The sequence below is a fragment of the Urocitellus parryii genome, chromosome 5 (genome assembly GCF_045843805.1).
Source record: "Urocitellus parryii isolate mUroPar1 chromosome 5, mUroPar1.hap1, whole genome shotgun sequence".
NCBI lineage: Eukaryota > Metazoa > Chordata > Mammalia > Rodentia > Sciuridae > Urocitellus > Urocitellus parryii.
The window spans coordinates 23,533,420-23,556,809 of record NC_135535.1 but is presented as its reverse complement, the minus strand read 5'-3'; the positions used below and the strand labels follow the sequence as shown (position 1 = coordinate 23,556,809).

The window sequence follows — 23,390 nt, the reverse complement described above, 5'->3', positions numbered from 1 at the left end:
GTGCGGCAGAGTGGTGAAGAATGTGTTCTAAGGAGTCGATGTGCTTGGCATGGATCCTGACCTTGACCTTCACTGGCTAAAGAATCTTGGGCAAGTCATTCAGTCTCCAGGTCTGGTGGGTATGTTCTCTTGGTAAAATTTATGTGGACTCACTTTAAATGAACATTCAGTTTCTTTTAATATTGATAACATTGATGTGCTTCGGCTGTGAGACAAATTCAGTGTTTTCACCTAAGTTAACATGTAAAAAACTGGCCTTAATGATTTTGAGGATAGTGATTTTTTTTTTATTTTAGTATTTGATAAAATGTTGATTTTACCAAGCGCTGCCCTAACCATGGTTAGGTGATTTCCTAATTCTAGTGAAAATAATTTAAAATGAAAAAAAATCTTTTTAAACTTCATTTGTGATAGTGGCAAAATTATTTAAAATCTAGGTAAATGTAACAAAAATAATATAGGATATAAATAAAGGTAAGGATGCAGCCATAGTAGCAATTTTACAATACCACTCATTAAATAAACATTCCTCTTTCCCCTGGTTTGAAAAGTTAGTTAATTATATGTAAATGATATCTATCATTACTTCTAATGGAAGTTCTTAGCCAGACAAATGGAGGAATTTCAAAAAAGGTACAGGTGTTTTCTTTCTTTCTTTCTTTTTTAAGGTACAGGTGTGAGAAAGGAAGAAATAAAACTGTCATTATTCATAGACACAAAAAACTCAAAGAAGTTTCAGATAAACTCTTAGAATAAATAAATTCAAGGAAGTTGCTATATGTACAATCAATACAAATATATTTTTATTTCTATTTAGAATAAGCACAACTAGAAGTGAAATTTAAAAAGCTATCAATTATAGAAGTATCAGTAATTTACATAAGTGTACAAAGAATTTAAAGACCATTAGAACAAGAACAAAGCTGACAGACTTAAACTTTTGGCTATTATGTCTTATTAAAGAACCGCAAGAACACAGAATGAAACTGGAGTAAGTATAGATAAACAGAATAGAGTTCAGCGGCTAAAAAGAGAGAATCTCTATTCTACAAACACATAAATAGAATGAGAGTCCAGAAAGAAACCCATACATATACAGTGATTTTTCCATACAGTGCAGAAGGAAAAACATTTTCAATAAATGAGTCTGGGTCAGGTGAATATCTATATAGAAAAGTAACACACCTCAGTCCTTAACCTTATAGAGCATTCAAAATCAATTCCAAATTGATCATAGGAGCACATGCAGAAGATAAAACAATAAATCTTCCAGAGAATATCATAAAGGATTTTATCTTCATGACCCTGGTCATGGCAAGGATTTCATAATTAGGACCCACATAAAAAATTACCATTCCTAGAATAAAGACTATAAATTGGACTGTATTTAAACTATCTTTAAGTGAAATGGTGAGCCACAGTGTAGGAGCATGTGTGTGTGTGTGTGTGTGTGTGTGTGTGTGTGGGAGAGAGAGAGAGAGAGAGAGAGAGAATAAAGGATTAGTTCCTAGAATATATTAAGAATTCCCATATGTATCCATAAAAAATATGAACTTCATGGAGAGACCTATACCATAAATAAGGTGTTATTAGTTGTCAAGGACATGACATTAAAACATAATGAGTTTCTTTTTCTGTTTTGTTTTGTTTTGTTATATTGGGTCTTGAACTCAGGAGCACGCGACCACTGAGCCACATCCCCAGCTCTATTTGTATTTTATTTAGAGACAGAGTCTCACTGAGTTGCTTAGTGCCTAGGTGTTGCTGAAGCTAGCTTTGAACTTACGATCCTCCTGACTCAGCCTCCTGAGCTTCTGGGATTACAGGTGTGTGCCACCACTCCCTGACCATAATGAGTTTCTTAATGCATACGAAACACCAGAATGGCCAAAATATTAAACTGAAATTATCAAAGTTTGTAAAAATATGGAATAAGCAGAGCTTTCATACATTGCTGATAGAGAGTGTGAGTTTGAAAACTATGGTCCAGTTGTCTTAAGGGTAAACACATGCATACCCAGTAACCTGGTAAGTCTCACTATTTCTTGATCTGTGTGATGGTTTCATAAATATGTTCATTTTGAAATATATATATATATATATATATATATATATATATATATATGTGTGTGTGTGTGTGTGTGCATATATACATATGCACACACACATATATATTTATTTCAATCAGAAATTTACCTTAAAATTGTGTGTATCAATACAAAAATATAGAATACTATGTTCTAGCATAGGCATAAGTACATGAAGTACTAGACTTACCTTCCAAAGGGCTTAAAACACTTAGGTGTCTAGAAAGGTAGGGTGGCTCCTAACATTTTTATAATAATTTGTATTCTCCTGAGGACACACAGGGATCAGTGCCTTCTGGGTGACAACTGCTTTTATCTTTCTAATGTGAAACTTTGGCCTGTGGCTTCCATAAGTAAACTCACCAGTTAATCTTTCTGCTTTGACCAATGGTGACCTGTGTACAGAGGTTCAATGAAAGGGTCAAAAGCCAAAATGCTCTATTTGTATCTAGTAAATAAATTATGTCATAAAGATAACTCTAATATTAAATAAAACTAACTTGGCCACCTTGTTTTTTTAAAACCATTTCTACTTAATGGAAAGGGTTCTGCAACAAAAGAGCGTTCTAAAGAAAATATAAATATTTTTAATACCAATTTTTTTTCCTTGTTCACTTCTTTGGAAGCCATCTACTCAATGTTATTAAATTGGATATGAGATTTTTCATCACATAAAATAGATCAAATGTTCAGAGCAATTAAATAGCAATGAGATACAACCAAAATAAGCATGGTTACTATATGTAGTTCCAATGCATTAATAAAGCAATTAGAATTAATTCCCAAAATTGTTCCCTTTTCACTGAATAAAAATTATAATGAAATAGCAAAAGTGACAACAAAAATGAGGGTTTCTGACATTCCATAACATGCTACCTTGGGTTTGAGGAAATTCTCACATATTTCTGGTTGAAGTGTTAATTGCCATAACTTATTTGGAAAGTAATTCTAGAAAGAAATGTTAAAATGTAAAAGATAAACACCCCTTGACTAAACAAAACAATTTCAGAGACTCAGTAATACAGAAATAAAAAACCACTATATCCAGGGATTATCTATCTATAAATAGGCAAGCATGTACAAAAAAGCAGAAGTGAGCTCTGCAGAGAATGATGGAACAAATCAGGAGCTGGCCAGCCCAACTGTTGCATACCCATAAAGAAGGATGGATTCAGTAATAATAGTATTATGTCGTTTTTCTCAAGTAGTCATTGTAGTATGCTAGGTGCCATTTATTTGTATGAACTCATTCAATCCTTGTAAAAACAATATGGTATAGTAATATTATCATTTCTATTTCATGGATGATGAAATTAAGATTCAGGCAGATCAAATACTTGACCCCCTCGCAGAGCTGGTGTGTATGAAGTCTGAATTTGAACCAGGCAGTCTTACTCTAGAAGGCGCACTCTTAACTTCCATGTAGTTCCCTGAATCAATTAAGAAGGGAGTTCTCTTATATATCATTAATGAAGAAGAAAATAATGGAAAGGTGGTCATCCCGTTTAAAAAAGAAACACAAAAGCCATAGGAAAAAAATGATTATATATCAGAATTGATAAAGGAAGGGGGAGATGATATTAAGCTTTTTAATGCCTCTTTATTGTTTCAAGTTCTAGAAATCATTGGGATACATTTGTTTTAAGTGAAGAAAAAGTTAACAAAAACCAGCCTCCACTTTTTTTTAAGTTCATTGTGCTTCTTTGAGAATAAAAGGAATGAATGGTTTATTTAATAAGTAGACAGGAAATTAGTAAAACTTGTCCTCTAATTTCTTACTGTGACTTAAGCCCACAGCTCTAACCCGTTGTGGCCATTCTATATAGCATTTACTCATTCATGATACAAACATATTGGTACAAAGTGGATCTTTGTAAACATTCATTTCCTTTCCATCAGTTTTGTCTTCTCTTCCCTGTCCTTCCCCCAGTCAAATAACCAACACTATGACAAGAGAAGCAGTCTTTATTCTCTTGTTTTTCAACCTGCTTAGGATGAGTTTGGCTGTAGTTACTTTCAGTCATGGCAACTCAGTGCCTCTTTCAGATAGAGTGATCTCCAGATATAATTTACTGGTATTTCTCCCTTGAGTGTGGTGTGACTTATGCTCAAAATGAGGGAGGGAGATGTGTCAACAGCCAGTCTGTTAGGAGGGAAAGCATTTCAATAAGAACCAGGGCCAAGAGTCCTATGCTTGGAACTATGAGCAAGACTATATAAACAGTCTACATTTTTGGAAGGACCTGATAATTTGAAGGCTAATCTATAAATCCTAATAGGATATAGAATGACTTTGTGAGATTTCAGCACTATAGAGGTATGAAGCTTTGTGCCTTACTTTAACCAACAAAGGTAGCTAACTTTCATATAAAATTGTTATGTGAAACGTATATCTGGATATTTCGAGAATACAGTGAACAGTTTGAAACAGTGTACTTCACAACACTTTTATTTTTTTTTTTCAGGTACCATTTGATATCTCGCTGCCTTCTATATTCAATCTTGAGAGACTTTTCGATCTTGCTAATGGCTGTATCATATCAGGAGGAAGCCTTTTCAACTGGATAGTGTCGATTATTTCATGACCTTCCTTTCCAGGGTAACTTTAGAAAGAATCTTATTAGTATTTTTCTTAGTTTGAAATAAGTTTCTGGAACTGTTATCTTACAACTATCAAGATTATTTTCTTATATAAGCTAGAGGGTTTTTTTATAAACTATAGTGTTGAGGAATGCTTTACATAGCATTTGAATTAAATGACAATGCCAGTATTTATTCAAACTATCTTACAGAGATAGCCAAAGAAAATATGTTTGTGCATGACATAACTATTCTAATGTTTGTGGTAGTTTATGTGAGGTTGTCTTTAGACATGTCCATCCAACAAGATCGGATTAAACCAATAATTCTCAACTGAGAGCAGTTTTCTGCATCGAAGACATTTGACAGTATCTGGAGACGTTCTGGGTTGTTATAACTGGAGGAAGAATGGTATTGGCCTCTAGTGGGTAGAGGATATGGGTGCTGCTAAACATCCTCCAATAACCAAGAATTACCCATCCCAAGATGTCAGTGGTGCCAGTGTTGAGAAACCATGTATTAACCCCAACAGGTGGTCAATTCAACTCTGGAAGTTTGTCTATTGGGTTTGGAAAGAACTCTGAAGCCAGTTAGACCTTCCATATTTTATACTTCGGAGAGATCACATCTTAGTGCTCTGACTCTGCAATCACATAGACCTGGGTTTGGATAATAAGTAACTTCACCATTTGCTAGCTAGCTTTGCTACTTTAAAGAATTAATTTAAACTCTTAGGCTTTTGTTTTCTCATCTATAGAATGGGGACATTAACGTCCTTCTCATAGGGCTATTGTATGTATCAAAGTAAGTGATTTGGTGCAATGAGATGCTTAGTATAGTGTCTAATGTAGCAATGTCAGAGTCCTGGGAGTGCCGTTTCCCTGCCAAAGTAGAGGAGGACTGAGCACTTCTGACTGTCTAGCATCTAACAATGCTAAACATGAATGCTGTCCAGTTGCTGGCCCATAAATGATTACTCATGGCTAAGTAAATAAAGTAAGTAAATCTATTTTTCTAAATATAAATATAATATAATAGTATATTGTTCTTTATTCTCAGATTATGAATTTCTTACTTCCTAATGGTGTTAAAAGGACCTTTATTTTTTTTCTTTTAAAATTTTTTTTGTTTATTTTACTTTATTTGGTACTAGAAATTGAACTCAGTGATGCTTAACCTCTGAGCTATATCCCCAATCCTTAAAAATGCCTTCCTTTTATGAAACATTATAAAAAGTAAAAAAAAAGGATCAATCTTAAGTTGGCCCCTAATTTTTTAAATATAGACATCCACAGAATTTCAATATATGTAAGCAACCAAACTAGAATTGTCCTACAGAACTACATAAGTCTTTTTGGCAAGACATTTAAGGATCAGAAGAATTTGGGTAGTTGAAAAATTGCTATAGAAATTTTCTAGAATTGGGCACTGTAGGAGGGCAGAGGTATACACGTGGAAATGCACTTGGTGCATGTGCAGAGTTCTAGCCTACTACCTAGCCAGTGTATGCAGTTAGCATGGAAAATGAGATGAACTCTAAGGATGGTCTTGAATGGAGACTTGGGGCTGAATCAGTGGTTGATGGGGTGCCATTACAGTTGACTAAGGAGAGGAAAGACAAGTACATGGCACTAGTTGACATTTATAGAAGGGGTTGAGTGAAAGGAATGGCCTCCATGGAGGGTCAACATGGAGAGAAAGAGAGAGAGAGAGAGAGAGAGAGAGAGAGAGAGAGAGAGAGAGATCTCTGCTGGGTTAGAGAACACTTTGAAGGTCTGCATTTCTCAATAGATGGAGTTAAATTTTTTATGCAAAATTTGGCCACCAAGGGCAAGAAAGGTGCTGTAGATTACCTATAAATTTAATATACACATGTAGAAATATAACATGACTAAAACCCAAGGCCATTAATTTCAACCTAATGTTAGCATCCCAAGGGTATATATGCTCATCTTCCATTATTCATCACTATTAAGTCTTGACTAGTTGAATGCTTTACATTTTTTGTTATTTTAATTTTATATACTTATTTATTAATTTTTGTGGTCCTGGGAATTTAATCCAGGAACATATTTCCATTGAGCTATATTCCCAAATTGTTTATTTTTATTTTGCATTAAGACAAGGTCTCATTAAGTTGCTGAGGGTCTTGCTAAGTTGCTGGACCTGGCCTTAAATGTGGCAATCCTCCTTTCTCAGCTTCCTAAGTCACTGGGTTTACAGGATTCTATCCTGACTGGCACATTTTTCTTTATTGTAACTATTAGGATGCATGTACTATTTTCTAGAGGCCTAGAATAATGCCTGACACTTCATAGAGATCTATGATATAGTATAATACTTGTTCAATGAATGGATGGATGGATGGATGGAAGAAAATGACCTAGGCCATATGGCAACATGGAGTCTAAAAAAAGGAGGTAAAGGTATGGCAAATAGCTCCACCATCATTACCACTACCACTTTTGCCCACTCTTTCTGGAGCAGTTACCATGCAAAGCACTGTATTAGTAAGTACCTCATATGCATTATCTCCCTGTATTTTCCCAAGAATTGTGACCATGATGCACAGAGTATTAGTGAGGCCATGTTACAGATGGGGAAAACAGAAGCATAAAGCCCAGTGATCATGGTCAGTTAAAGATGGAGCCAGGATTTAAATCTTGACTGGAGAATCTGAGTTCTTCATTGCTAAGCCATTCCATGGCTCTGGAAAACTTGTAAGTCAAGGGAGAGTAAGACATAGCTGAGCCTCAAGTTAAAAATGAAACACCTATTATCCTGCCCTAGAAAGAGACTTTATAAAATGACTTGCAGACCTGAACGGATGCCTCAAGAAACACGATGGTGTAGAGGGAAGCAATGCTATCTAAGCCAATATACGGTTTTCCTCGGGGAAAGGCAGGTCCCTTCCAACTATTGCAGATAATATAACATTTCAGTGTATTTTTTACTTTTTCACCAGTGTCAGTTATTCATAGATGCTGTTATTATTGGGTGTTGTTTTTGTCTCAGAAAAATACTGCCTAAAACTGCAACAGACCCTGAAGTCACAGTTTTCCCATTTTAACATCATTCTACAAAGTCCCCGTCTCTTCTAAAATAGGAGCAACACTCACTAGTTAAAGCTGGAACTTTCTGTGCAAGGTGCTGTGGAAATGATGAACTGGGCTCAAGTACAAACAAAAGGAAAATTCAAAATCTACCAGATGAAAATGTCTTTCGGGGGGTTTCTTTTTTCTTTAAGACCAAATAAGTTTGCAGCTGCTTTTTAAAAATGCAATATACAGTATCTGCAAGTGCTTTATAGCATGTTCACACCTGCAGTGTTTTCTATTTGTTTTAATTATAGCAGAGAATAACAGAAGACAAACTGAAAAGGGAAGGAAAGAAAAGCAAAAAAAAAAAAAAAAAAAAGGAGGAGGGATGCAGAGAAGACTGGGAAGAGTGTGGCTAAGTGATAGGTAATAAAACCCAAGTGCTTCCCACATCTTGCTCCTTATCAATCTCCAAGCAATTGCTTTAGAAATTGACCACCTGCCAGCTATTCAGAGGCTTAAATGCAGTGGTCTCGGTTCACTTCATGCGGGGAGCTTTACACATTCCCCAGCCCAGCTGACTTGTTCTCCTTCACTGAATTGCAGGGGAGAAAAATGGAACATTTTTGGAATAAAATGGTTCACTTTACAAGAAACTTGGTTTCTGCCTCTGGTTTGCTTGTCCTTCCTTTCTTCTTCCAGACAATAGCATTGCAAATCCCTCCATGTTACTCTGAGTGACTGGGCAGGAGGATGTCCTCCCCCTGAGTTCCTAGAGTACTTCCGGATGCCCCACTCATTTGACCTCTAACGGTGCCCTTTGGCATAGTTTCTTATTGTTCTAATTTTCATAGCACAGCTTTCTACCCTTAGCTCAAGGGTGTCATAAATATGAGTCTGCCCTACATTCCTTTGACTAGTTCAGATTGAGGCCCAGTACATCATTTTGTCTAATTTAAGAGTGTTCATAAAGGCTGGGAACTTAAGTGAAAAATACATAATGCCCTCAAGGATAGTTTCAATCTGTAATATATACAGATGTTGTTCATATATTTATTAATATTATCTGTGTGCATAAGTTTGAAAAAAGTCCCTAACTATGGTTTAGAGAGTAAACAGTGAGCCCAAAAGTCTGCTGCATAATTACTCTGCCATTTTCTCAGGTTTGAAATGCTTGTTGTGGACCCCCTTGTGTGTAAAAATGTCACTGATGCATTGAGTATAATAGCAAAAATAAAATTTAAAAACCTACTAAATATCCCTCAGATGGAGAATAAATAAATTAGCCACAGTCATAGTCATACAGGAAAATACTATCCTGAAGTTACAAATGAATGAGTGATAGAATACTAAGCCTCTGCAAATAAATTAAAGAGATGTGTATCAATCTGGATTATCTTCAAAGGCAGGTTGAGCAAGAGAACAAAATTAAGGGTTGCCAAAGAATACATAGGAAGATAGCCTTTATATAAAGTTTCAAGCAGGCAGAATAACACAATATAATATTTATGAATGTGTGCATATATCCTCAAAACGTATTTTAAACACAAGTTAATGTCTGACACCAAGTTCAGGTTGTGATCACCTGTTGGATGAAGAAGGGAAACAAGCTCTAGGAAGAATGCCTAAGAAGTTTCACTTGTGTTTGAAAATTTCTCTTTCCTAAGCTGGGTGTGTTGGTTTTTTTTTTTAATTTTTTGTATTTTGTCTACTTTTTTTGCATACATGGTATATTTCATAAATTAAAAACAAATGTCTTCCTCATTTTGTTGACTGTGTACAGTTATTGGCTCACAAATCAGTAAACATCTCTTAAATGAGAAATATGATTCAGTTCTCATTATATGACTGCATCTGAATGGTTCACATCTGGTTCCATTATTTGGGTTTATAATGACAACTAATAATCATTTTGAAACTGATATCAGACTATATACATATGCCCAATTTTAGAAAACTCAATCTATGCATATATTAATTTTTAATATAAGATAGTACAGCCATACTAAATGTTTAATTAAATTAAGGCAGATTCCTTGCGGAATTCCTATCAATTATAACTTTTCTCATTATACTTAATAAATTATTTGATCTTCCAAAATTATACACATGCAGATTGTTTTACAAGACTGCCTGTTATGTAAGATGAGGTTCACGTGTAAAATCCACCTACCATCTATAATTTTAACATTTTAAAAATTACATTAGTAAGTTTCTCTTTATCAAATATTCATTTTCTATTTTTGCTTTCTGCTTCAGTGGAGATTTATAGAGTTGCAACTTTGACACTAAAATTTCCATGGCAACAGATATTTTTTTGTCATAAACACAGGCATGATTAAAAGGAAGGCTTTAGTGACAGCAGTTTTCTTCATGATTAAATTAATTAGTTAAAAAACTGGGTTAAGAGGCATAGGAATTTCATTACAAGAAGTACGTTTTCAACTAGAACTTTGGAAACAATACAAAACGTAATTGCAAGTGAATTGCACTTGCCCCTGTTTGATATTTTAGGTAACATTTATACATTTTGTGTTCAACAGCTTAGAGTGGAACAAATCTAAAACCAGATTCTGCCCAAGTCCAAACAACCTTGAACCCCCTCCCTTTAAATTGTCCATGATGTGAAAACTCAGTATATTTCTAAGTAATTGAGAGATTTCTAAGTAGTTTCATAACTTTCCTAATTTAATTCTCTCCCACAAGATTCACAAGAATTTCTTGGACTGATTTCTGGTCATTATAACAGTGATTCAGAATTAATGTAGAGAATTTGTAAAGTATAGAAAGGTACAAAGTAGAAAATTTACCCAGAAGTCCACCGATGTTAACATTTAAATATATTTTCAATAGCGTGTCTAATTATCTTCCCCATTATCCAGGAAAAAAAAAAAAACAAACAGTGTTCAAACAATGTTCAGACTCAAGATTTGAAGCAACTATCCACATTCCCTGAGTGTATCATAGAAACTTATTGGCTAGGAAAATGCTCCAGTTGGGAGTGTTTAGACCTGGAGGTTTGGATGAAATGCAGTTAGAATAATCAGGATGTAATTAGATCCAAAGGAATTGTCCAGAATTCTTTTTCCTAGTAATAAAGTATATGGTAATGATCCATAGAAGGGGGAAAAAAATCAAATCTCCATTTCGTCCTTTGGAGGCCGGTCATTTAATCTCTCTTTCATAGATACATTAGTGTCTCCCTGACAAACGAAGCTCATTCATTCAAGCCTACATTTGTTCATTTGATACACTTTGTTCACTTAATAGATTTTATTCATTACTCTGTTTTTGCTTCTTGGTGAAAATGTTCCTTCTCTCTCTCTTTTTATTTAAAAAATATTTTCCAAATGCCCACTCTGTGCCAGGGATTTCACACATGAGGAATGGTGCTCAGCCAGCCCCTTCCTTTGAGAACTTGCATGCCATTCCCAATCCTGGGCATATGAAATCAGTATGTTGAAGAGACAGCTGCACTCCCATGTTCATTGCATCATTGTTCATGACAACCAGGATGTAGAATCCACTAAAGTGTCCACCAACTGATGAATAAAGAAAGAACAGTGAGGTACATATCAACAATGGAATGCTATTCAGCCCTTAAAAAGCAGAAACTTCTATCACATCTGACAATGTGGGTAGAGGTGGAGGATATTGTTAAGTGAAATAAGCCAGACATAGAAAGACAGACATCATACAGTCTCACTTGTATGTGGAATCTAAAAAAGTTGAACACGTAGAAGTGAGTAGACTGTTGGTACCAGGATCAGGGAAGGGAGGTGGTAGGAGATAGGTTGGTGAAAGTATACAAAATTTCAGTTTGATTGGAAGAATTAGTTCAAGAGAAATATTGTGTTCTAGCACTATGGTGACCACAGTTAATCACAATGTATTGTCGTTTTGAAAATTGCTGAGTAGATTTTAAGTGTTCTCACCACAAAAACAAAGAATGTGAGATAATACATATATTAATTAGCTTAAATTTGCCATTCCACCATGTATACATGTTTCAAAACACCATGTCATACATGGTATAATTTTTATTAATATAATTTTTATTCATTAATTAATTTTTTTTAAAAAGCTCACATTCCACACTCAGCCCAGGCATCTCCTCTGCTTAGAGCCTGTCTTCATCATATCTTCTGGTGCCTCCACGACACACTCATGCTTTTTTCTTATCATGTTTATCATATATCTGTCCCCTCCTTGAGGTGAGGCAACAAAATAGGCAGATTTCAAGGAAATAAAAAACTTTTTCTTCCCATTTTGTACAGAACTTTCTCATTAAATTTAGTTTTGCCTTTTTTTTTGACGACTACTAAAATTGAACAATTTTCAAATTTTTTACTGGGCCATTGCAGTTTTTTTTCCTATTTTAATTCCTTTTCAGGACCTGTGCTCAAATTTTTACTTGTATGATCATCTTTTTCTAATTGATTTCCAAGATCCCTTGATAGCAACGATATTGACCCTTTTTACATATTTTCTGAATTTAAGATTCTTATTTACTTCATGGTTTTTGTTTATAGTTCAATGGTTCTTATTTTCAACATTGTGGTAGTCAAATCTGGACCATTTAGCTTTTTATAATCAGACATACTCAAAAAGAGAGTCAAAGTTTAGCTTAGAAGTATGTATTCAATGCAAGGAAAGGATTAAGTGAAAGCAGATAAGAAAATTAGGCAAAGAAAACAAATAATGGTAGGAAAGTAATATGGGCCAAGAGTTGCCTTGATTTTATTTTATTTATTTTATTTTTCTAAAGATGCCATTGCATGTTTGCACTCATTAAGAGTGGCTGTCTGCTCTCCTATAGCACATGTTGACAAGTAAATCTAATGTATAAGATCGACGGTGGTGCAAGGGAGAAACTGGGGACGTACTTAGAAGATGCAATGATATTCCTAATTCTGATGCTAATCCGTCCCCTCCAAAAAAGGTTTTCCTCTGAATCCTTATGAGAACACACTGTCAATAAACTGTATCTTTAGCACAGCCTACAGGGAAATGCAACACATCTCACAGATCATTTCAAGAATTGCAGACTAATTTTTCAAGGATTTGTTCTTTGTTTTAACTTTGTGAAACAATATCCATTCCTGATTAATTATTTTAAAATAATCAGGGAGGCATGTAGCAAAGGAAGGATGTCAAGGAAAAAAATGTTTTGTATTGATCTTAAAAGCAGTTTTATTTTTATATGAAGGAAAATACTTCCCAGTGGCCTTTTACTTAGAGCAATTTCACTGGTCAAAAATACTTTTCAGATATGTTTGGGGTAGCGTGCAAAAACACACCAAACAGCTATTTGTCAAGACTTCAAAGGCTGATACTTTGAACTGCTCAAAGTAAGTTGGTTGATCAGTCCTGACACTGCATTCAGAAAGAACACAATATACAACTAGTGTTGCTGCAACCCGTGTAACCACAGAGTTCTGCTTGAGGTGCCAGAAGTCAAATTCAAAGCAGAAGGAAGAGATGATTCTGCAGGAGTTGGGCATAATTGGAAAAACTGGTACATGTTTTTGGATTTCTGATTGAGGGAAAAATAATTTTTTGACATAATAATACTTTTAGCCAATTTGGGATTATAATTTTTATAGAGTAATAGATTCATAAATTTAAAGAGACCAGAGAAATTATTCAGTTTGTTTCTCTATCACCAGTTTAAATCCCCTGTAAATTTTCTCCCTCATGAAACAACCAGTCTAAACTTGAATAGCAGAGTAGCATGATGTTTAAGAGAGCCAGCTCTGACATGCCACCCACATGAACTTGGGCAAGTTTCTTTTCTAAACTTCAGTTTTCTTGTTTGTAACTTTGGTTCAGATAAAGTGCCTAGAACAATGGCTGGCACACACTGGAAACTCGGTAGCACTTACCACTTCTGATCATTAAATTCTTATATTATTACATATGCCTTCCAGGGAAAGTCATTTCTACCTAGTAAAAGCAGAGGGTTTTGTTTTGTTTTTAAATTAGTAATGGTAAGAGTTGTCTCCTGGTAGTAACAGAATGACTTTTATAGAACTACCATGTGCCAATAACAATTTTGAACTCTGGACCAAAAAACAGTGCAAATAATTATAAAATCAGAACTAAAATAATTGTTTAAGGCTGAATATTGATCATTAAATTAAAAAAAATACATTTATTTATTTTTTTACTTGTAGTTGGTACAATACCTTTATTTATTTAATTTTATGTGATGCTGAGGATTGTGAACCCAGGGCCTCACAAGTGCTAGGTGAGCGATCTACTGTTTAGCCACAACCCCAGCTAAATCATTACTTTCTTAAAAGTGCTGAAAGAAAAACTAAGTTAGTCTAGATGACTTATACTCAGCTTACATTCAACCATATCACTGATTATATTAGGTATAAATGTACCAAAACTTCTAACTAAAAACAGAGATGTTATGTATTTTAAATAGAAGACACTGACATCTTGAAAATAAAAGGAGGAGGTGTATTTTAAAACATGAATACTTCCAGAAATGAAATGAGACATTCTGTAATGACGAAAGCATTAATTCATTAAGACAAGATAATCTTAAGTGTGTTGGTCTAATGGTAAAATATTATTTTCTAAATTTCTGTCCAGTAATTCCCTTTAAGGAGATCTTTGTCTTGATTGGGACGATGCTTTGGTAAGTGTATTGGAGCAGGTGGTCTCTTGAGCCACAGATATGGGATATTTTTGATAGTTCACAGAAGTAGGTAAAATTATTTGAGATAAGGAGATAGGGTTGCCAGTGTTCCCAGTTTGTTCAGAACTGAGACATTTCTTTGAAAATGTAACTTAACAGTGCGAAAACCAGGATTCCAAAAACTGGGGCAGTTTCAGGCAAACCAAGACGGTTACTCATCCTGCAAAGAGAAGAATCCATTTGCCCTGGAAATAGAAGAATAAAAGAATAAAGAGAGAAGAAAACAGTGGCTATTGAATATCCAGGAGATGATAAGGGATTGTACAGTGGATGAAATGGCCCCTTCCAGTGATCCTTTGAACCCTAAGAAATATTACTAAACACATAAAAAGATAGTTCTAAAGTGTGTGTTTATGTTTGGGAAGCTAGTGATGAAGTAGAATGGGTTAAAAATAGACAGTATGCATCACTGACATGGTATTTGTGGGGCAAGGACAATGAGAATGTCATCTTTGGGGATTTGTAGAAATGTTGGTATGCTTTGGAACTGTCATAGGCTATGGAATAGATCTGAGTCTAAGACCGTATATTATGGGTGAAAAAGACTGATATAATACCAGGATTTTGTATTAGTTAAGATCTTTGGGTTTGGGATGATAGAAAACCTAACTCTGTCTTATACAATGAAGGGAATTTATATACTGAAATAACTAAAAAAAAAATCCAGAGGTAAGGTGGACTTCAGGTTTAATTCACTGCCTAGGTTCAGAGTCATATCTCCACAAGCCTCTCAGCAACCCTCTTCCTATGACATTTCACCTTCAAAGCAGGGTCCCTTCACGGTAGCAACAATGGGCACAGCAGTCCTAGGATTCACATTTTTATACAGCATCATGATTAGCAAACTTTTTCTGTAGAAGACCAAATAGAAAATACTTTGGGCTTTGCATCTGCATTGCTCATTTCATTATAGTGTGAAAACAACCATGGGCAATATGTAAACAAACAAACAAACAAAAAACATGACTGTGTTCTGGGAAGACTTCATCCATTTGCATATTTTAAAATTTATGTGTCATGAAATACTACTCTTTGGAATTTCCTGCAAAGCATTTAAAAATTGTAAAGCCATTCTTAGCTCAAGGTCTGAACAGAATCAGGTGGTGAGCCAGATTTGACCCACAAGCCATAGTTTGCTGATCCCTGATTTAAAAGATTATCTGACCAGAGTTAAAAAAAGAAAAACAAAACTCTCTCCTTCCTGGCATATTTTCTCTTTTCCCTTCTCCACACTCTCAAGACAACCCCATCCAGTGCCACTTATGTGCCAAAATCCTCAAAGTTTTATCTCTAACCCAGACTGCACCCCTATCACCAGATTCCTTTGGCTGCCTGCCTACTTGACATTTCAAGGTATAGTAGCATTTTGAACTTGACACAATCCTAACCTTCCAGGAATTCTGGCTTCCTTAAAATGGGTCCAGCTCCCAACAACAGGCAGAGACATATTGTCATTCCCATGGAATTGACCCAATGCTACAAGATGGTGTTTCACTGTTGCTTACATTTCTAACCTGTGTGTGGTGAGATGAGGAAGTAGTCTTATTATTCTTTTTTCCTCCTCTAGGGATGAATAAAACTGAGAAATCAATCAAAAGTGTGACATCAGATTGAAGAATTTTTCAATAGTATCTATGAGCCTTTGGAAATGTGGTGAGAAGAAATGGTTATGATTCAATATACTGCTTCCACAGAAAGTTCCCATTCAGACTTGGATCTTACCCCATCTGATTACTTATGATGTATGCAGATACTCCAGATATTGTTTTGAGTTTTTGCTATTATTTACGCTTTTGTAAGTTTCTTTAGTTTGCTTTTATTTTGTCCAACTAATCTATTTTCTTTAGTGAATTGCTTCAACTTCCTGATTCTCTCCTGTGTTTTGAAAAGAATAAACATTTGACTAAATTAAAACTACATTCTGATAAATATGAGCATTTAGTCCTTCATTTGCTCAGTACATATTTTTTAAGCATTGCTGTGTACTCGACATTATTCTAGGCTCTGAAGACAAAAAGATCCAAATGTCTGCCCAGCCCTTAAGATGCTCATAGAACAGGAAGGGCAACAGAAAATGTAAACTTACAATTCACAATACAACAGTGTAGATGTTAGAATGAAGCCTAAGAAGTGTTTTAGGAAGAGAGGGAAATATCGAGGTTCACAGAGGAGACATTGAAGTTTTTACATTAGGAAAAGAAAAAAAGTGAAGGAGGAAAAGAAGGTGAAAAGGAGACTCCCTAGTTCAAAATATCCATAGTTGAGTCACAAGACAATTACTTCCGGAAAGAAGTATTGAGAAGATGTATTGGGTAGATGAAATGCCTAATGAGACCATAAATGAGGAGAATTGCTTCTTATAGTGTATGAGAAGATAATTTTTATCAGATAATGAAATTGTTTTCAGTCTTCGGAATGAAAATGAATCCCTTGCTAATGCAGATCATGCTAATAAAGGGAGCGGGAGAGAATGTCGGAATTACACTTGGCTCGTGGTAGGCAGAAGCCAACCTAAATAGTCTAGGGGAAAAATGAAAGATAATGAAGTAATCAAAATAATTGCTTAATAGGGAATGTGAACGATCTGCAGTGTTAAATTATAAATGTACATTTTCAAGAAAAATGAGGTGACCTTAAGGAACAGATTAGAAACCCAAACTCGTGCCGGGTAGAAGCAAGGCTTTTCATTAGCAGAGCTTAAGATTAATTAAATCTGGGGAAGCTCTTTGAAATCCACAAGTGTGAATTACATTAGGATACAATACAACTGGTATATTGGTAACATAATTAATGATTAAAATAGAGCTCTTTATTAAATGTGTTCTGGCATAGTTCATGTGACAGATGAGGAATGAAGAGGACAAAAAGGTGTTACTTAAAATCAGAATCAACCTTAGCAGCACCTGCTTTCAAAAGTTTGTGTGGGGGGAGGTAGTTTAGTAGAAAAAGACGTGTAATGTTTGTTTCCCACTTTGAGGTTGCCTAGAGACCCACCCCAAGCATGATGGGACATGTTGTGCCCCACCACCAACCTGTCTAGGGAGCTAGGAAGGCAGGTGGAGGGGAGCAGCGTCTCTATTATCCCACCTCTGAGTCTTTTGTTTCAGCTGAATGATTTCATGAGGCTGGTAGGAGAGAAAGGTTGAAACTCCAAAGCTGCTGACAGTTTTTTGTACTGGAGAGTTGGAGAATATGGTCCACTGTTGACAGAATACATGAAGTATAGGTAAATGGAAGCCATGAGCAAGCAGGAGACAGTGGCCCAAACTGTTTTGCAGTCACAGAAAAGGGAAATCAATTTCTTGGAGAGACCATGAAAAGGAGACATGGGAAAAGGAAGAACACAGAGGGGAAGAGGGTGAGAAGCAACAGACATAAGACCCTTCCTCTGCCATACACTTGTCTCTCCTGATTGACAGACATAAGCGGGGGAAATCAAGAAAAAGTGTCCACATCTAGGGTGAGTCAGAGAAGAGACTGAGAAAAGATGATGCATAACCTGAACTGATTCAGAACACAGGAGCTCTGAATATAAAAATGCTAAAAACCTTCCAGTCCCAGGATGTCAGAGTGACGTAGGGCATGTGTCAGCAGAAACCAACCTGCATGCTCTGGTGGGGAAGGGAAGGTGACAGGAATCCTGCTCTTCTGGATGAAATTACATCCATGTTTACTCTTCACTGAGCATGTAGCTCACCCACTATTGCATATTAAAACATTTTTTTTTAATTTTAGCTTGCTTAGCTGTTACTTTGTGGCAGGACGGTTTTAAATTTGAGTTTGGTTTATGCCATACAAACTTCAGACCATTTAGAGATGCTGCTTTCAGTTACATTTTTAAAATACCTGTGAATTCTACAGAACCAGTGCCTGTCTAGGGAGGTAGGAAGGCAAGTGGAGGGGAGCAGCTTCTCTGTTATCCCATCTGAGTCTTTTGTTTCAGCTGAATGATTCCAGAGACTGGTAGAAGAGAAAGGTTGAAATTCCAAATTACCTTATAGAAATACAACTTTGAAAAATTCAATTCCAAAAAATTCTTGCAGAAAACAGGAATAGCCACATATATAATTTTTAAATTTTTTTTTTAAATAACTTTATTTTATTTATTTATATATGGTGCTGAGGATCGAACCCAGGGCTTTGCATGTGCGAGACAAGTGCTCTACCGCTGAGCCATAACCCCAGCCCCTAAATTTTTTTTTTTTTGATGAAACAAAAATTTATATTCTGACAACAGGGATAGAATTTGTACAGATGTTTCATTTGTTTAAATTATTTTTCTCATTATTCCCTTGTCCCTTGAATACTCCAAAAGATGTAGTTTATATCCTGGCAATTCACTCAAGCTGCTCCCTTTGGACAAGCTGTGTTGAATCTCCCTTTCTTTCTGTGGGTATTTTCTTACCAGGATCCTCATATTGTTTTCCAGTTCCTCTCAATATATGAACAAGTCCCATTTGGGGAGTTGAGATTCACTTTCAAGTATTCTAAAACCCAATCTAGAATAAATCAGAATTTAGAAATTGCATCCAACTCAAAAGATTTTTCTCTCCCTCTCTTCCAAAGAAGCCTGTACCCTGCAGTGAGGAAAAGGACAAAGCCCGTTTTCTCAGTTCTTATTTCATCGTGCCACATCTGAATTTCTCTGTGTGGTGGTTTATATGTGGTGTCCCCCAAAAGCTCTCATCAGACAATGCAAGAAGGTTCAGAGGAGTAATAATTAGGTTACAGCCTTAACCTAATCAGTGAATTGGTCCCTGATGGGATTAACTGAGTGGTAACTGGAGGGGGAGGGCTGGAGGAAGTAGTTCACTGGGTGGGGGCGTGGCTGTAGGGTATATATTTTGTATCTGCAGAGTGGAGTATCTCTCTGCTTTCTGATCATCACGTGGGCTGCTTCCCTCTGCCCCACTCTTCCACCATGATGTTCTGCCTCATCTGGAGCCCTGAGGAATGGAGCGGGCCTTCTCTGTACTAAGACCTCTGACACTGTGAGCCCTCTAATAAACTTTTCCTCCTTTACAGTTGTTCTGGTGGGCTCCTTTAGTCACAGCAATGAAAAAGCAAACTAAAACACTCTGGCTTGTATTTGTGGAGCTCAGAAGGAAAATTGGTGAGATAATAAGGGTAGAAATCTCCTGTAACTCATGTCCTTATAACTTGCCTGTGTTCTCTGAGTGGCAGCTTCCAAAATGTGGATCCCTTAGATGCTCTCACACTGACTTCTGCCACACTCCCTGGCACTCACCAACCAATGGGAAACAAAAGCTAGGTGGCATCAGAACAATTGGATTCCACTCTTCTATTTCTCCTGTTCTGAAACACTGATTACCTGTACTGTCACCCTGAGAAGTCCTTAATACCCAACATTTTCTGAGAAAACTTGTGCTTCTTTGAGGCACATCATGAGGCTGAGGGCAGTGTGGTAATACATTTGAAATTCTTTCTTGCTTCATTCAGTTTTATATTTTTTTTTCACACTTGCTTGCCCTTGGATTATATATGCCTGCCCCTTCCATAAAGAATCATCACTGATTTCTTGCCTTAGGCTTTGTTGTCTAGGAAACCTGAGCTAAGACAACTTTTAAACTAATACTAGATAGAGAAATAAGAAATTGCCTGGGAAGCATGGAGGATAATATTCTAGATTTAAAGAATTGTATACTTGGAGACCTAAGGCAAAAATTGGAATTTAGCTTTTAATCTTAGTCTGTTCCAGCTGCTGTAACAAAATGCCATAAACTGGATGTCTTATAAATAACAGAAATTTATTGTTCACAGTTCTGGAGGTTGGGAAGTCCAAGATCAAGGCACTTGCAAATCAACATCTGGCAAAGGCCTCTTTCCTGGTTTTAGCTGTGTGGAAAGGACTTAGTATTCTCTGGAGTCTCTTTTTTTAAGGATACTCTTTCCAATCGTGTGGCTTTATCCTCAATATCGAGTCACCTTCTCAGAGCCCTGCTTCCTAGTACCATAATCTTGGGGGTTAGGACCTCAACATAAGCACCTTAGGCAGACCTAATCACTCAGTCCATTGCACTGGAGTTCTCAAGACATGGCTCCATTGGGGAACGAGCCTGGAGTGGTGGTGTAGGGTTTGTGAAAGAAGAGGCTAGACAGGTGCATCTTTTCACTAAGTATGCAGTTGGCCTCTGTAAGGAAGGGGGTAAAACCACAGAAGAATTTGAAGCCAAGGAATGACAAAGACAGACATGCAATTCAGACCACTCTGTCTGCAGTAGGGAGCTGGATTGAAAGTGAGCAGAAACAATGGAACAATCTTTGCACATGTTCACTAGGGTGTGGTACATTCATTTTGTGATAGAATGAAAGTAGTTTATCATATATCATCAATATATTATATTAAAATGCCATTATTAAAATTGGCCTTTTAATTAAATAGTCCAATTGTTTCTTATTACAACACAAGTATACTAATGCTCTTTAAAGTTACTATAGGAAAGGCCACAACGAAGGGCTAATTTTGATGTGTTGAGTAAAAATTATAGGATGATTCTGGAGATGTAGCTCTAGCTCAGTGGCAGAACACTTGCCTAACGTGTGAGGCCCTGAGTTCAATCCGTAGTACAACAAGAAAGAAAAAAAGGAGAGAAATGAAATTATACAGTTACAGGGACTTTTTTTTTTTTAGACTAAGCTATTATCCTAGACCCTATCAGAGTAGACTAAAAATCAAAATGGAATCATTTGGGCTAAAGTTACCAAATCAGAGAAATGAGAGATAATAGCCAAATTTCCCATGTAGGCTAGTTTCAGTCAGCATAATAAGGAAGTTCACTCTGATTTCTTTCTTTTACAAAAGAAGTGACCTAGAGCTGGCTCCCTGTCCCTTCCTTATAAGAAAAGTCACTTTGAAATGACCAAACTACTTTTTGTTCTTTGTTTCTTCTTTTCTTTTACCCACTTTCAGTCTACAAAACCAAGCTCTTCTGTTCATCCTATCTGAATAGTAATCCTATTTTATGGAATGAAGTATTGTCTGATTCTAGAATAAAAATTAAAGTCAAATGAGATCTTTAAATTGTTTTAATTTCTGTGCATTGACAGGTATTAATATTTAAATGGAATTTATTGGAAGCCTTTCTAACTTTATAGAGTATATAGAAAAATTATCCAAAACTTGGAAATAGGCAAATGGATTACTGGGTTTATTGATGGATTCCTTTCAGTTATTAGTGGGCATTGTCTATCTTGCCTAAGTGGGTGGGGGGAATGTTAGTCGAGGTTCTCTAGAGAAATAGAATGAGCAGGATGCATGTGTTGGCTGTCTGGGGACCTAAGGAAGAGAAGAATATTACAGCTCAAACTTTTGAGCAGTGTGGAGGCAAAATTGGCTCTTCCTATGGGGACCTCATTTTTTTTTTTCTCTTAAAGATCTTCAATGATTGGAAAAAGCACACCTTATCATGGAGGGTAAACTGCTTTACTCAAAGTCTACTTCAAATCATCTAACAAATACTTTCACACCAATATCTAGACTGGTGATTTACCATGGCCTAGTCAAGTTGACACATAAAAATGGTTATCACAGGGGCATGGTCTAATTCTCTAACAACCTTTGCTTGACATTCAGTTTACTATTGATTAGGAAGCCTTCCATCTCTTTAAGAATAGAGGTTATCTTGAAAAAAAAACTGATATCAAAATGGTCTTGTTCTATAATAATATAACAAATAATAACAAATATTGCCCCAAATAATGTAAATGACAAGACCATGACTCAAAAGTGTTCATTTATTGTCTTATAGGATGCCAATCAGTTGTATGTCTAACCTACCTATCTTATTTGAACACTTTCTTTCAAGAAATCTGAGCATCTTGCAGGTTCCTTCTTTAATTAATAAGTTAAATAAATCCTTTGACCCATATTTATTTTATATTTTTAAAGTCTCATGCTTTTTACTTTTAAAAATTATGCTTTGACAGGGAATAAATATATACTATGCAATATATGACAATGATTATTCAATGTATGGTGCATTTATTTACTTTAATCATGCTACAAATGGGAGTTGAAAGAACATCATTTTGCTTTCTTCATGGTCCCTGATGAAAATGGATCTAGGACATGTACCATAAATTTCCTAACTCCAGCTTCTCTCTTACTTATTCCCTTCTTCGGGGCCTCTTACCAAACCTGTTTTAGATCTTCTCATTTATTCCATTTCTTAATCTTTTCCATCCTTTCTCCTCCTCCAGGATACATTCTGTAAAGAGTCTTCAGGTTTATCTTTTTGTTTGATAATTTTCATTTTGACTCTGTCAATACAGCTGTTTAAACCACCCATGGAATTTTAAATTTCAAAGGTTATATTTAATTTCTACTTGGTTCTTATGAAAGCTCCTGTTCTTCTCTCACAACATCTTATTTTATGATACTGATTATTTTATGTTGCTATTCATTTCAAGCATGTGTATTTTCCTTTCTCTGTAATATTGTAGTACTTTCAGGCATGATTGGGGTACTGATCCTGCTTATTTATGTTATGTCTGATCAATCCAATTTATGCTGGATTCATTCATATTCTCTCCCCTTCCCCCACGTCTCTCTCTCTCTCTCTCTCTCTCTCTCTGTGTGTGTGTGTGTGTGTGTGTGTGTGTGTGTGTGTGTTTACTTGGATTGTCATTTTGAGCATTGTTATATCAGAATTTTGTGGCCTAGGTTGAGGTTAGGTCTTTCCAGAGGGGATTTTACATTTGCCAGGAACCTCTCCCTGGGAGCAATTATTTTGGTAATTCCTCAGTTTGGTAGAACCAGCCCCTGCAAATGATAAAGGGCAGAGCCTTGGTAACAAATTCTCAGGGGAGACTTTTTACCTAGAGCCCCAGGGCAACTAGAAAAGAGTCCTTCTTTTTAACCTGTGCTAATGAGCAGTTTTCTTTCAGTCTAATGTTCTATGAAGGATTAAGTCTATATTAGTTTTCTATTGCTGTTGTAATAAATTTCCAGAA

The 23,390-nt window shown here is 35.9% G+C and overlaps 1 protein-coding gene across 1 annotated transcript in view; it reads left to right on the top strand.

The window, feature by feature from the left end:
• Cfap54 (cilia and flagella associated protein 54) overlaps positions 1–16,070 on the top strand; it is a 311,291-nt gene extending 295,221 nt beyond the window's left edge. The window contains exons 68-69 of the mRNA XM_077799225.1: positions 4,553–4,686; positions 15,985–16,070. Of these exons, the coding sequence (XP_077655351.1) occupies positions 4,553–4,672 (120 nt within the window). The 3' untranslated portion in view covers positions 4,673–4,686; positions 15,985–16,070. The remainder of the gene's footprint in view (positions 1–4,552; positions 4,687–15,984) is intronic.
• The last annotated feature ends 7,320 nt before the right edge of the window (positions 16,071–23,390 follow it).